The sequence below is a fragment of the Hippoglossus hippoglossus genome, chromosome 15 (genome assembly GCF_009819705.1).
Source record: "Hippoglossus hippoglossus isolate fHipHip1 chromosome 15, fHipHip1.pri, whole genome shotgun sequence".
Lineage (NCBI taxonomy): Eukaryota > Metazoa > Chordata > Actinopteri > Pleuronectiformes > Pleuronectidae > Hippoglossus > Hippoglossus hippoglossus.
This window is the reverse complement of record NC_047165.1, coordinates 24,543,095-24,558,860: the sequence shown is the minus strand read 5'-3', so window position 1 is coordinate 24,558,860 and position 15,766 is coordinate 24,543,095. Positions and strand designations below refer to the sequence as shown.

The window sequence follows — 15,766 nt, the reverse complement described above, 5'->3', positions numbered from 1 at the left end:
TTTTGTTTGTTAAAACCTTTTATAGTGGGTAATTGTGGGTATTTGTACAGGGCGGGACGTCATCAGGGCAAGGACCTATTGGTCTGCCAGGGTAACACAACAAAAGTATATGAGGGGGAGCTATACACAAATCAATTCGCCAAGAAATAAGATGATTGTTCTACTGAATATATATATTCTTCAGTCCTGAGTCGCACAGTGAATCAGAGATGACCCAAACTGTTCAGTAACTACATTATCTACTGGACACTAGTGTTTGTCAGAATGATGAGGTCGTTTTAATCCTTAAGATCTGTGGCCACGGTGTAAACACAATTCAAGTTGTTCAACAGGAAGAAAAGTATTAAAGTATTAAATGGACCTCTGAAAAGTTGCAGTTTGTTTATAGCTCAAGTAATTCATAAAAAGTTTTACTCATTCTGCGTCCAATGATAATTTACCTCCCCATGACCATAAATTTCGCCATGGCACTGTCAAAGGTATTGGTGAGAAGTCCTTAACCAAAGAGAGCAGGCTATCGTCATGTATTTCCATTTTGAGCTGCTACTTACTGTCATCTCTGCCATGGGGGCATGACACACATTCAGTGCTACTGGCTGCTGTACCAGTCAATATGCACAACATTTCCCTTTTAAAGCTCTGACATCAGTTTCACTGGGTCTTTAAATCAGTAGGGGACGGTTCAGGGAGGGTGGTCGCCTCATCAGCATCATCTCAGTCACACGAGTGGGATTTATAGTGGTAGTTTCATTGTTTGACTTAGAACAGAGAATGTGTCAGACCTGTGAACCAGCAGCCTGTGCAGCATGAACACGTAGAAGAGGCAGGAGAGAGCCAGGGGCTGAGGACCAACATGTGTAGACACACTCACATTTTGATTCTCAGTATGTGAATGGTCTTTCAGCATCACGGTTTAATGTATAGTAGTTTGGGTTTGTTCTGTGAAAAAGCTGCATAGACAGTTACTGTAGAAACTAAATGTTTTCTTAAACATATGAACAAATAAATGTAAGTATACAATGTTGCAAAATATGGAGATCATTTTCAGCTTTCAAGTTTTTATAAGGCAGCATCAGGAAGAAGAGAGTGTGAGTGAACATAAAATGCTTTTGTAGATTTATTGTAATTTCCAGGGGAAAATGTTGAAATATGCAGAGAGCTGCTAGTCTCCACAGAGTGTAGGGCTCTAACTGTGATGTGGTTTGGCTGGGGCTGACCCATGTCTCTTTATATTGCTGACATGACGATGCCTGGGCAGGAAAAGGTATGAACATCCCTGTCATATGGCTCGCCTATATTTCATTTTGTTCATTTTGTTTTTTTTGGGGCTCTGAGCTGTCTAAGCTCATGTCCATTTTGTTTTGGCTGAGCTACTTTGGTGCATGCTGTGTTCTTTGAGTTGGATATTTTTCAGCCTCCAGTTCCTCATTTGCTTCCAGTGTGTTGTGTCTTTGCTGATATGCTGTTTTGATTCAGTTTTTTCACTGTTAAACTTGAGGACTTGGACAAAGATATATTTTTTTCAAAATTCATTTTATAATCCATACATGTGTACCCTGCTGCAAGGGGTAAATGTCTTTCATCTCCCTCTCCAGATACCAACCAGGCCCTGCGACTCTGCCTGGGCACCAAGACAACTGGGGCAGAGTTTGGAGCTGTCTCCGCCCTCAGCATCAACCACGATTGCTCACGACTTCTCTGTGGATTTGCCAAAGGACAGGTACAGTGTACATTGTACTCAGACACACAGACCACAATCACAGGGGTGTTGACTCTCTGTTGATTAGTTTAAATTGTTTAATAGGGTGGAAGCAGGAAACTGCTGACATGGTTTCCACTGATGCTTTGAATACAGTGAGTTGTTCTGATGAGGGTGTGTGGCGCTCTGAGATGGTTGATGAACCTTTGACTTCTGTGCATATATATGGTTTTGTAAGACATGATTGATCATACAAAACTAATTGTGTATTTATATACATAACATTAGGGTTTACATCTGAGCCTGTATGAGCTCACAACTGTTATGGGTATTATAGGTTTCTTAAATGGGTGTTCTGCACAGTTTATTACTTTACCAAAGGAATCTCAATGGATCATGACTGTACAACAAAATATTAGGGCCATATTAAGTAAAACAAATATGATGGAGCCAGGGGGAATGGGAGTAATACAGTGCGGCAAACCCATCCATTTATGAGAAGAAAAAGTACAGGAAAAATTTGAATTTATAAATTAAGAAATGTGCGAGATAGAGATGATCTGAGATTAAAGTCCCTGATTTATTAAATTGTGTGCAATAGTGTTTGGGCAAAAAACATTTGAAATAGAAACTGTGCAGTTTATTGGAATGCAGTAGAAGTGTTCACGATGTGTTGATCAGGTTGATTTCACATCATTTTCACTTGAAGCAAAACTACAACAAACATGTCCTCTGAGTGACAACTGGAAATAGTAAATGGTCTGTATTTATAAAGCACTTTTCTAGTCTTGATGACCACTCAAAGCCCTTTACAGTACAGTTATTACCATTCACCCACTCACACACAGATTCATACTGTGCATCTATGTGCATCACTTTTTCTCTATATGAGAGGGGGACATTTTGGGGGGTTCAGTATCTTGCCCAAGGCACGTCGGCATGTGGAATGGTTAAGACAGGGATCGAACCACCGAGACTTCTGGTTAGAGGACGACAGCAATGGATTGAAGAGACTCAGTATTTGCAGCAGTATTGTCACTTGGAACAGCTGATTTGCAACAAACTGGGGACTACAGAGTGTGCCACCATTATAAAATTGACTATATTTGTTAAGGGGAAGTTTCCAAATATTACTATATAAATAACTCCACTGCACGTTTTTAGTATAATTAACAAGGTTCTGCAATTAAATTGCATCTTACATCTTCACTTTAAATTGTTATACAAGAGGGAGAACCTGTTACCACCAGCATCCTCCCTGACGAGGGTGGGGGACGGAGAGCGCACCGGGCACTGAACTACTAATCACTACCTGAGTTGCAGAACCGAGGAAGTGGCACGACGTCGTTTCTACTGAAAATACATTTATATTTGGGTAGTTCACTTCACGATTGAATTTCATTAGAGGCTGTTTTTCGTTGTGTTCAGTTAACCAGGAGGTCAGGTAAAGGCCAGGCAATATTTTCTCTCTGGAAAACCACAGACATGACCTGCCTTTGATTGACTTACTCTGATATGTTTATCCTATTATTTAGAAGTGGGTATACATTTGGCTGATTGAAAAATAAGTGAGTATACTCTGCTAACCAGTGTATACCCTGCACTACACCACTGCAGCTAATGATTTAGTTTCCATGGTGCAGGGCAGCACTTTCAGTTGACTAATCTTTGCCTCCATCATGACAAATAAACTACATTTATTATAAGTATTGGTATCACTAAAGGAGGCAGAGGAATACCATTGAGCAACTAAATATCCAACATATTGTCCTGCTTCAAGTTCTGAACTGTCTGTCTGTCTGTCTGTCTGTCTGTCTGTCTCTCTGTCTCTCTGTCTGTCTGTCTGTCTATCTGTCTGTATAACTAGATTACAATGTGGGATCTAGCCAATGGGAAACTTCTGAGAACTATCACCGATGCCCATCCTCCAGGGACAGCTATACTGCATATTAAGGTACACATACACCATACACAACATAACCATTACAAAAGTAAAAATATTGACTGTGTCACACACAGAATTTGCTCTTGGAGCTTCTTGGTTTGGATCTGATTTCAGTGACTTGTTATTCTCTCCTTGTTTTTGTGTGTAGTTTACAGACGACCCAACTCTTGCAGTGTGCAATGACAGTGGAGGATCAGTGTTTGAGCTGGCCTTCAGGTAACTGAGTGGTCCAGCCTCCTTCTATAGACTCTGATAAGTGGTCTGAGCATCTGGGAGTGAAAACTGTTTCTCAAAGTTGAAGCAAAACAAACCTTATAATATGACACTTCATTAAAGGGGACATATCATGCAAATTCCACTTTGTTAGTGCTTCTACACGTTAATGTGGGTATCTGGCATGTCTACCAACCCAAACACTCTGGGGAAAAAAACACTCGCGCGTTTTGTTATAGTTCCTCTAAGTCAGAAACGTCATGCATGAGTGACTCGATTGAGCTTCCTGGGTTTTGTGTCGTAACAAGGCACTGGAAGTCTCCCTACATGGTCTTGGTGGATGGGCAGAGGGGGACATTTAATTATGTGATTGGGAAAATTAAAACTCCAGGACAACAGAAGGGGAATACAAAATATGGGATGCATATTTGATCATTTATATCATATAAAATATGTAATTTATATCGTTTAAAATCATGAGGGGGGAGGGGGGAGCTGGCTCATTAGCATTTAAAGGAACAGGCACTCAAAACAGGTCACTCTGTGGAGGGCTGTTTTAGACAGGGTAAAAAGGGTGCTGTTTTAAATGATCCTTGTGGTATCCACTCCAGACATTTCATTAAGACCCCAAGGAACCATATCAACTTGTGGTAAAATGGGCATGCTATGTCCCCTTTAAAGAAACAATATTCGCACAAACACTTTATCCCAGACACAACGGACTAACAACTAGCAAGAGTTACAAATCATTGCATGATTCAAAAGACTAATTTTGTGTTAATAAAGTGTTTGATTATTGTGAGGTCGATTTTTAGTTTCTGGTAACGATATCTGTTCCTCCTTGTTTCCAGGAGAGTAATGGGGATGCGCACCTGTGACTCTCGATGTCTCTTCAGTGGCTCTAAAGGGGAGGTCTGCTGTATTGAGCCTCTGCGTGCTCCTCCAGACTTCAGAGACCATCCCATCACACACTACTCTCTACTGGCCATGGCCTCTCTCACTAAAGTACACAACACACACACTCAGCTCTGTTCAGTGCGTCCTTTGCTTATCCATTTAACTTTGGGTTTGAAACCCTCCTGTGTTTCTTTCACCAGATTCTGGTCATTGGTCTGAAGCCCACCCTGAAAGTCTGGATGACTTTTCCCTACAGCAAGGTCTGCATTTCATTCTGCTACATCAGCTTGTTGTTAATAAGTGCAGGTTGGCACAGATTTTAATTATGTTTTTAGTTAGTGTCAGTTACTGAATTCACACTTAGTAGGGCTGTAGATTTAATGGTAACTGACAGTTTGTGGTTCTGTGTCTTACCCAAGGACATGCTTCAACATAAAGTCCTCACTGTGTGGCATGACCCTGAACATGTCAATCATCATGTCAATATGGACAAGATGCAGGCATAACGGTGGGCACTTGAACCGGCCTTCCTATTACTAAACAACTTGAACACTAGACTCAAGCTGCTTTCAGACATGCACTGAACTCCGGATAATCTCCTGTCCTAGTCCAATTCTGCAAATGTTCTATGTTCATGTCTGAAAACTGCTCTACTCTGCTTAGGTAGTTAAAGAATGAAACCAAAACTAAATCACAAATTTATCCAATTGCCGCTGACATGGTGCCACATAAGTTGCTTTGAGTGACACGTGTGTTCCTGAATAAACTGACATTAATGCAACAACCACAATTACAAACATCCTGCTGCACGCTTTATTTCATCAGATGTCCACCACATAAGAAAACATGTCGCTCAGCACATTTTCCACAAACTGTTCCTTCTTAACTAAATGGTAGAATTCATGCGAAGGTCGGTGGTTTGATCCCTAGCTCCTCCATTCCACGTGCTGAAGTGTCCTTGGGCAAGATACTGAACCCCTAACTGCCCCTGACGGCTGTGCTGGCAGTGTGTGAGTGATTTGTGATAGAGAAAGTGCTGCACATAGATGCACGGTATGTGTGTTTGAATGGCACAAATGTACTGTAAAGCACTGAGTGGCCATTTACCATTTAATATTCCTGTCTCAGTTCCAAAGTCCTCATATTTTTACTGCAGGCTCGCTGTAATCGTATCTATTTTATGTCATGTTATTCCTGCTCTTCCTACTTTGATCAGTGAAAATGTCTGTTGAACAGTGTTCTTCTACCAACAGTGCAGCACCACATAGAAGCAGTTTTTTAAGCCAAAGCAAAAAAAAGCATTTGGAACATTACTTTAAAAGGTTAATGAAGAGTCACTGACATGATGCATTCTTTCATCAGTCTGATCCATCCAGCGTTCCTCAGCTGGCCTGGCAGTTTGTTCCTGTTCAGAAGACAGTCAACCCTATCCTGGCTTTTTGTAAAGGAGACACCGTCCACTTCCTGCTGGTATTTGCTCAAATCTTAACTTCCACTTAACTACAACTCCGTTTTAAAGCTTCATTTCTTCTCTGCTGGGATCAAATTTGAATTATTGTTATGAATAATATCTTCAGTTATCACAATTCATTTAGTTTCCGTATCGGTGTGCACTCACTGACAATTCTTTAGGTTTGATTTACAATCCTCAGACAGCCGGACACGTGGCTGCAGCTTCATTTGTAAAACATGCAAACACAGGTCTGATTACTGTTTGACTGTCAGAACGAGATGACAGAATGTAGTCTGTTCCAGTACAGGTTCCAGCTTCTCATCCTGGAATATTATTTCATTTGTAGCATTATTAAACAGTTATAACATGGAAGTATGCAATACATGCTATGTAATGTTTAATATATAACAAGTGCGTGTTTTAAGAACCACAAAGATGCTGCTGAGAGACAATTAACAATGAAAACATAACCTCCTGTGCAGAGGTAATAACAGCAGCAATGATTGAGTTACAGCTTCAGTATATATATATATATATATATACAAATATCCCAGATGCTTGTCTCAGTATATCATGAGAGAAATGATGAGTGTGGAACAGTTTATCATGTTTGAATGTTCTCCTCTGCACCACTGCATGCTCAGGTTAAAAAGGAGGAGACGGGGACCATCCATGTCATCAAACAAAGACAACTCCACCTCAGCTGTGACATCATCAGCCTGAGTGTAAGTTCCTAACTCAAAACAGTGGGTCCCTTCCCAGTGCCCCCCCTTTAACTGTCCCACTATATATTCAGCAGGTGCTTGAGAGCCGCCTGTTGAACTTAGTCTGTTTCGACTTCATGGTAGCTCTGGATCTGGGCCACTTTCACTTCCAACAGAAAATGTCTTTGCAGAAATGAACAGTTGAAGAGGGGACATCCATGACTAGTTCTGCCCTTTTCTCTGTGTCTCTGCAGTGGATCAACAGTCGCACACTGGTCCTGGTAGACAGCCATGAAAAGCTGCACGTTGTGGACCGGCCCAGTCAGGAGGTTTTGGAGACGCTGGACTTGGAGCAGGTGCAACTGGTCTATAACAGCCGACATTTCAAATCGCTGGCTACTGGAGGGAATGTCTCCCAGGCTCTGGTGAGAGGGAAAAGCTGATGGGGGACAGGATCAGAGGTCAAAGTTCACATTTTTTTGGCTCAGGAGCAGAGGTCAAGTTTAAGATAAATGCTCTTTAATTTAAAGTGATAGCGATAATGGATTGGATTTGAAAGGTAAGGGATGACAGCTGAGGAGGTTGCTCAGTCTAGTGTACCCTTTTCAACCAAAAGTTCAGAGAACTGTGAAACCAGGATCTAAACTAGAAATTTAAAGTCACTTTTACACCTGAAGATCTGTGAACAAAGCCAATTAGACTGATGATTGCAGATTTAATTTTCACACACAAGGAAATGAAACAGAGATATCCTGTTGCTGTCTGTTAATGTTGTGAGATCCTGAGGTTGGAGTTGGATGTAATTGATGAGTAAACATGGTTCCTGTGGAGACGAAAAGGGAGGTTTTAAAACTAGTGAGACAGCCACCACAGTGAATCACTCACTTTGTTCTAACGCCACACTTCCTATCTTGTCCACTCACTTGACCTCTTTTTTATCTCCCATTTGTTGGCTACCTTACTCGACTGCCAGGATCGGTCAACTTTTTTCTTTGTCTGAACATTTCATCTGTTCTTTTCCTCTTCCTGGCAAGTCTAACAGTTTGTGTGTGTTTCAGGCTTTAGTTGGAGAGAAGGCCTGCTACCAGTCGGTGTCAAGCTATGCAGGACAGATCGTCTATTTGGGCACTAAGGTGATGTGTTTCATTATTGCACTTGTTGCCTGTGTGTGCACAACAGCTTTGACCTTTACTGCACATCGATTAACATTAGTTGTTGACGATCACTTTGAAAAGAAAGTGTTGACTAGTGTTGCAGTGAAAAATGCAGGAATAAATTCCTCTAAACCACACTGACCGGCTCTGATATGTGTCAGTGTCATCAGAGATGAATTTACTAGACTTGCTCAAAGTGAGGAGGCATTAGACTTGTCTCTCTGGAAGATGTGGCAAAGCAGGAAGCTTGGTTTTGGGGGGTTTTCTCATTAACAGTGTGATATTGTGTTGTCTTGCAGTCGGCTCACATTATGACTCTACGAAACTGGAGAGAGGTATGTATATGAGTAATGACTGTAGTTTCATACAAATCAGCAGTAAGTGAATGGTCCAGTGTTACATTATGGTCACATGAGACTCTAATTATTATCTTTATTTCAACTTTGAGAGGATCTGATGGAGAGTCTGTTACAACTACATTACATCACATTACATATCATTTAGCTGACGCTTTTATCCAGGGCGACTTCCAATAAGTGCATTCATCCATGAGAGTACAAACCCAGAACAGCAAGAATCATGTAAGTTCATTAGCTTCAAAAAAGCCAAACTACAAATTGCTACATGTAAGTGCCATATAAGTGCAACTATCAGATGACCCTGTACATACCTTGTATTAACATGTGGTTTTTGTGATCCGATCCCAAGTGGACAGCTCTGAGTGTGTGGTCACAAACAAATCCAGGAGAAGAGAAAATATATACGTTTGATTCATAGAGAAACTGCAGCGGGTCAGAGGACGTCAGCTGAGTAGGCAGAGGTCCTTCATATGTGACCCAGGACGGATTCGCCTTCACACTGTTAAAAGAATGTGGACACATTGTGCTATCCACTTGTGATCGGATCACAAAAACCACATGTTAATACCAGATGTGTACGGGGCCAAATTTATATATATTATCTATATATATATATATATGATATATTTCATATATTGGGGGAGGCATGATAACCCTTTAAGCGAAGACTGCAGACACTCCTGCAATAAGATCTGCTCTATCCCTTTTCTCTGAAAAGGAAAAGGATACTTGTTGTGATAAATAAATATTATATATATATATGTACATCAGTAAAGCAGAAATGGCTATTTGGTAAAAAAAATGATTTTAAGAGCTGCTTGAGCTTCCTTTATCTGGAGATTGTACAGTTTTGATCACTGGACCTACAGCTGCTCTCTCTGACCCATGTCCTCCCCTTGTCTCTGTCTGTGTCCAGCGTTTAGACTGTCTGCTGAAACAGGAGCATTTTGCTGAAGCGCTCACTTTGGCCTGGTCTTTCCATGAGGGAACTGCTAAAGCTGTGGTTGGTGGGTATTAAACATATCACACACTTGCAGCCTTATGATGAATTTGCATTTGTTATGAACCAGCTACTGTCTGAGTAACTTTATACAATTGATTTAATAATCAGTCTCATTAATGAGACTTATGAATTAATATCTACTTTGAAGAAGATGTTTGAAATGTCGAAAACTTGACAAAGATACAAAATGGAGTAAATGAACAACAGCAATAATAGCAATGAAATAGAAAGGTGGTCATTTTGGTGATGGTGGCAGATAATATGTTTAAGTAGGATTGTGCAGTGATAACGCTAATGGCAACTTATCTATGAGTAACAGAGTGACTGAATGAGTAACTCTATGAAGGTACATTTAGAGATTAGAAATCCGGTTATGACATCAGCCCAGTCATTAATAGCAGAATCGACTGCCTAATGGCTGGTACTCTGCAGACCGTGGTTTGGTGCCTGGTAACCTCATGTTGTATCCTGGTGTGTCTACTAGAGCAGAGGTCTTCAACAGGGGGTCCGCGACCCCTAGGGGGTCCCCGGAGGTACTGCATGGGGGTCGCAACATTTTTGGTTGATTAGACAATATTTTATATTTTTGTAATTTGTATTTTTTTTTCCCAACCAATTTTTTTCTCCACGAATTTAAATCTCTTTAAATTCACATTAACATGAGTCCAACATATTGTAGCGAACGGATAAATGGAGGCAGAAGACGTTATCTTTCAGTCAGCAATGCACACATTCAGCGACACACAATAATAAAAACATGAATATATGAACCTGTGTATTATTTGAATAGCTTAGTATTGAATGCACAATAACAGGGTAGCTATGTTTATACATGGCACTAGGCCCAGTTTAATATAAAACACAATTTTATACAATATATATAGTAGGGGGTCCCTGCTCCATCTCTCCATCAGTTTGGGGGTCCTTGGCCTGAAAAACGTTGAAGACCCCTGTACTAGAGGAACCGTGGTTGTTCAGCCATGAGAGTTCAGTGGTCACAGCTTGATGGGAATGAGGTGTCTTTTACGGGCTCTCTCCTCCGGCACTGGATCTCTGAATGCGACTGTCAGTGCAGACGTGCAGTCGGTGTCTTTCTGACGGGTTGTTGTCGGAACTGATTAATTCAATTTTATACTTGACTTCATCATAAAAACTCGAGGAGAAATCAGCCTTGTTCATTTGACACAAAATCTCCAAAAATGATCCTGATGATGAAGTTAAAGATCTATTGAAGAGAAGTAGTCTAAATACAAATCTGGTGCTTCAGTTGGCTCTAAGGTTTCTGTACTTGACAATGTTTCTGGTGGATTCGCACCAAGGAAGAACCAATTCAATTTTTTAGCTGGTTAACCGGATTAACAGGTAGATGCAGGAATTTTCTCCCTTTCTTTAAGATGAGGGGGTTAGCCTTTGCACGCATCATTTTGCAAAGTGTTTTGTATGACTAAATATTGTGTACATTTAGAAAGGCCACTTAGACAACTTCTTTTATGATATACAAATACTGACACATTCTGACCAGTAAACATGACTTTTACACTCTGTTACTAGGTTAAACCAGTGGATCCAGGCACCATTGCTGTGTATATTCACTCCAGTCCTTTTTTGAGTTTTGAATACATTACACATATGAAAACATATCAGTGTCTTTCTTGAAAATAAAATAATGCTGTTAATTTTTGATTAGTCGAAGATATTTGAATATAAATGTATTCACATAAAAATGTGTTGTTGATATGATATGAGAATGATATGTGACCTGTGTTTATTTCAGGCCTGTTTGGAGATCCGATAAAAAGGAAGGGAGTGGTAGCTGACAAGGTGAGGATAGCAAATCACTGCTAGCTGACTGTATTACATCTGTATATTGTGCACTGGACAGTGTCCTCTGTCATTCTGTACAGATGGCAGAGATCCTTTGCCAGTTTGCTGATCACGCTTTGAAGAAGTGTCCAGAACAAGGCAAGATCCAAGTGATGGAGCAACATTTCTATGTAAGCTGACGTGCCTTAAAGAACACACCCACCATGTCCAGTCTGCCAGTCTACCAGCAGCTGAGCTGATACAGAACATACAGTGAATCATCATAGCCGACCATGGAGTGCTTCAAACGAAACCTGCACGGTTGATTAAATAGAACAACACCCTGGGAAATCCACAGATTTTCCTTAATTGTGATAGTAAGATAAGAAGGTGGCTATCTCATGTTTGACACAGTATAAAGACTGACAGCTGGTTTCAAGAGGCATCTCTGATGTTCACCAATTATCTCTGTGTATCTCATGAGTTTAATCAACACACAACCAGAAATGTGAAAATAACAACTCGGAGTAATGAGGTGTTTGGATTGTTTATGTTCTGAATATCAAGACCTAAGATGCTTGTTTTTGTCATCTCTCATGTTTTAACCAAGTTACTGAAAAACATTAGAAATAACTCTCTCGCACGCTTCTTTCTCTTTTTCTCTCTCTTTCTTTCTCTCTGTGTCTTTCTCCCTTTCCCTCTCTCTCTGCTGTGCTGTTTTCAGGATGTGGTTCCAGTCCTGGTGGATTACTGCCTGCTGCTACAGAGAGCGTAAGTATATTCTGTACATTTATTTTTGGCAAATCACATATTTTGTTGATCAGAGGAAAGAGTTTGCCTCAAATAAAATAGTCTTTACGGTAAGGTTTCCCTCTGAAGACCCTGTCTGGGCAACACACAGTGAAACACTGCAGACATATACAGTATATGCAAACCTGCAATTTTCAGATCTTACTTAGTTCCTTAGAGTCCGTTCTGAAGGATGAACTGATTGGTTTGCTGTGTGCGTTGGACAGTGACCTGCTGTTCAGCCATCTGTATGCTCGCCTGGTGGAGAACACAGTTTCAAAGGGAGTTTTCCTGGAGTCGCTGGAGTCATACATTGTTGCTGATCGCCTTGGTCACTTGACCACACCCATCATGAGGGACCTCCTGGCTCATTACCATGGCAACGGCATGATGGACAGTCTGGAGAGATGCATAGTCCATCTGGATGTGACCAGCCTGGACATACAGCAGGTGTGTGTGCATGTGTAAATAAGTGTGTGCCTGCATGTGTATGTGTGTACTGGAAAACTTCCATTTGTCTCTACATTTTTCACTGATATCTTTTACTCTGTGTTTGAAGGTCGTTCAAGTGTGTTGGGAGAATCAGCTCTATGATGCGATGATCTACGTTTTCAACAGCGGCATGAATGACTACATTACACCTATGGAGGTAGTTCTCCACCTGAAGTTTGTGTCGTCACTTTCATCATGTCAAAGCTAATGCAATTGTTTACTTTTAATTTAAATGACAGCGTGTAAACAAAATACAAACCCTTACTTCAGGTTCAGATACACAGATTTAGGTCTATGGTCAAAAACCTCAAATTGTACTTGTCTCATTGGTGAGGTGGTCACACCAACTCCAATTTTTAAATTACATTTTGTTGTTAGAAACAGTAATTGATTATGTTTATATTGTATTTATATTTCAGAAACTGTTTGCAGTGATTGGACCACCACTTAGGGAGGGGAGAAGCCTAACAGGTAAGGCTGTTAGCCGCCCCCCTAAAAGTACCAACAATTGTAAGTCTCTCAAAAGTAGAGTTTGAAGATCACATCCAAGTCTTGATGAGCTTTTTCTTCTTGGACAGATGAGGAAGTGGTGATGGGAAACAAGCTTCTAGTGTACATAAGGTAAGTTCACACACTTACCTGGTTATTCTGAAATCCAATAATCAATCGATCATCAAACAAATATAGCCCATATTAACAAATCATAATTTGCCTCATAGGGCTTAACAAGGTGCAACATCCTCTGCATTTAACCCTCCACTAGAGTGAGGAAGAATATCATCATTAATGAGTGCAGCTAGTTTTACAAAGACAGTCTCTATATAGCTGCTACTGCAGCAATGTCAACAATGTCATTGTTAGAGGTTCCGCTAAATTCAATTCTTTTCATGATGATTGCAAAATGCATGCGTCAGTGTTTCCCATAAAAGCATCCATGTCTGCCTTAAATATACAGACTATAAATGTTTGTATAATGTAATTATGGAAATATGAATGGCTGGAAACTTTGGACTTGATGTTTGTCTTCATCGCCAGCATGAACAGAATACTAAGCCCAGCAGATTCAGACGTCAGCTGAAAATATTGTGTTGTTTATATGGAAACTGTTGACATGTAAACTAATGTGCTGTCACCGCACACTATATGTGTTAAGTATCACAAATATGAATATGGCAATGGCATCAATGCCTTCATCATCCAGGGACTGCCTACACACTCTGGCCACATGAGGCTGGGGATGCTCCTGAGACTGTGCTGGGAGACACAGCAAACCTTCTTGCGACCACACATATGGATGTGCCTTCCTGGAGGAGCTGGACTACCTGTGCAACCTGATCGGGCTGCAGATACCGCCTCATGCTACCAGTAGTGACAAGGAGACTAGCAGAACACAAACCTAGAGAAGAATCAGTCAGGAAGGATAAGGAGAGAGCAGCTGTCTGTGGCCACCACATGCAAAACCATTCCCTTTTGGGTGGTTGTCTTGCTTTTGCCTCTCCATTGCTCCATCTGTTGATTGATTCCCAATCCCTTGTGCTTCCTAAATGGACAGATCGATATCCCTGAAGTTTAACTGACTTGGTGTTATACTTTTACGATAAGTGTTCCCTTTGTCAGGTTTTTTTAAGAAGCAGGAGGACCCAAGACGCAGAGACAAAAGGTTTTAACAAAAAGTGTCCTTTTAATTAAGGCAAAATCCACAAACCAAAAAAGCACAGGAAAACTAGAGGCAGGGCTGACAAATCCTCAAACAGAAAAAACACTGGGAAACTAGAAAAAAGACTCAAAAGGGCTAAACTGAAACAACCATCAAAAAAACACCAGGGAACACAAAGAAGTCACGATGAAGGATAGAGGTGGGGGACGTGAGGCGGCCATGATGTTGACGAACCATCAAAGGGAAGCACAGAGACTTATATACACAGGGGACGCAGGGGTAATTGGACGCAGATGATACACATGAGGAACTGGTGCAGAAATCACAGGGGCAGGAAACAGGACAAAGACAGGAAGTAAAGGTGAAAACACACAAGGAGCAGAGACTACAAAATAAAACAGGAAACAGAACTCAGGGAAAAACATAAATCCAAACACAAGGAAAACACAGGTACAGGCAAAAACAAACAAAGAATCTATAATCAAAACCAGGAGGCAAAGTCCAGAGAAAGTTCATCGTCATGACACCCTTCATTATTTTGAGAAGTCTATTTGATTGAGTGTTCTAAGATCACAGATTTATGGGGGCTGCTGGGATGGTCAGTGTATAGGCAGCAGATGTCAGTGCTGCCAGGGTGTTAAAGAGATGCATGTCAGTTGTGTCAGACAGAAAGGAAGTTAACAAAATAACATAATGAACATGAATTTCATTGATTTAAAATATGGCTGTAAATATATGTGTGTGTGTGTGTTTTCAAAAGATAGTGTTTAATTGCATTTGCACTTTGACAAGCCCATGATTCTTACCTACAATGTCTTTCACACAATATAATAATACAAATATTGTGTGTTGTGTGTGTATATAGCTGTTGCCTAGCAGGAAGAGCGTACCCACTAGGAGACATCCCTGAAGACCTTGTGATTCAAGTCAAGAACCAGGTATGTAGATACGTGACATCAGAACAGTCTGTGAGAGTTAGAATTGAGTTAGAATTAGGTTTGGGTTAGGGTAAGGCATTTAGTTGTGATGGTTAAGGTATGGGCTAGGCATTATGTCAATGAGTGTCCTCACTATAGAGAGACAAGTCTGTGTGTGTGTGTGTGTGTGTGTGTTCCATATATACTGTATATATTATAGTATATGTTATCAAATGTTACATATAACAAAACCGTTTCAGTGGTTTTTGTACAGTCTTGCTAACAGACAACTGTCAATGAAAACATAACCTCTGAGGTCGTTGACAGTAGAATAAATGATCACTAAGAAAGACAACACAGAGATTTATGAACTATATAATCTCCAAAAACACAAAGAAAGCCAGTATAGTGTTCTGCACACAGTGTAGCACTGATTCCTGATTACTGGAAGTGATGCGGATGGGAGAAAACAAACATCAGAGTGTTTCAGTGATTCCCAGTCAAGATGTGCTCATCTGCTCATCTGTCTGAACCGGATGAGCCATGTGTCGCTTGTTTGAAATACTGCTCAGGGGTATAGTGGTCGTTCTCCAACCAGAAGGTTGGCGGTTCAATCCTCAGTCTTCCCTATCTGCATGCCGAAGTGTCCTTGGGCAAGATACTGAACCCCTAAATGGCCCT

General features: G+C 40.7%; 1 protein-coding gene across 2 annotated transcripts in view; it reads left to right on the top strand.

Moving 5' to 3' along the window:
• vps8 (VPS8 subunit of CORVET complex) overlaps window positions 1-15,766 on the top strand; it is a 50,486-nt gene that overhangs the window by 14,720 nt on the left and 20,000 nt on the right. The window contains exons 7-26 of one of the 2 annotated variants that reach the window (XM_034609436.1): window positions 1,259-1,264; window positions 1,596-1,720; window positions 3,567-3,653; window positions 3,793-3,860; window positions 4,709-4,862; window positions 4,955-5,014; window positions 6,117-6,224; window positions 6,852-6,932; window positions 7,166-7,336; window positions 7,970-8,044; window positions 8,365-8,400; window positions 9,341-9,431; window positions 11,202-11,248; window positions 11,332-11,421; window positions 11,955-12,001; window positions 12,247-12,469; window positions 12,579-12,668; window positions 12,931-12,982; window positions 13,090-13,132; window positions 15,034-15,106. In XM_034609436.1, the coding sequence (XP_034465327.1) occupies window positions 1,259-1,264; window positions 1,596-1,720; window positions 3,567-3,653; window positions 3,793-3,860; window positions 4,709-4,862; window positions 4,955-5,014; window positions 6,117-6,224; window positions 6,852-6,932; window positions 7,166-7,336; window positions 7,970-8,044; window positions 8,365-8,400; window positions 9,341-9,431; window positions 11,202-11,248; window positions 11,332-11,421; window positions 11,955-12,001; window positions 12,247-12,469; window positions 12,579-12,668; window positions 12,931-12,982; window positions 13,090-13,132; window positions 15,034-15,106 (1,727 nt within the window). The remainder of the gene's footprint in view (window positions 1-1,258; window positions 1,265-1,595; window positions 1,721-3,566; window positions 3,654-3,792; window positions 3,861-4,708; window positions 4,863-4,954; window positions 5,015-6,116; window positions 6,225-6,851; window positions 6,933-7,165; window positions 7,337-7,969; window positions 8,045-8,364; window positions 8,401-9,340; window positions 9,432-11,201; window positions 11,249-11,331; window positions 11,422-11,954; window positions 12,002-12,246; window positions 12,470-12,578; window positions 12,669-12,930; window positions 12,983-13,089; window positions 13,133-15,033; window positions 15,107-15,766) is intronic. The other variant, XM_034609437.1, reaches the window with a different exon arrangement.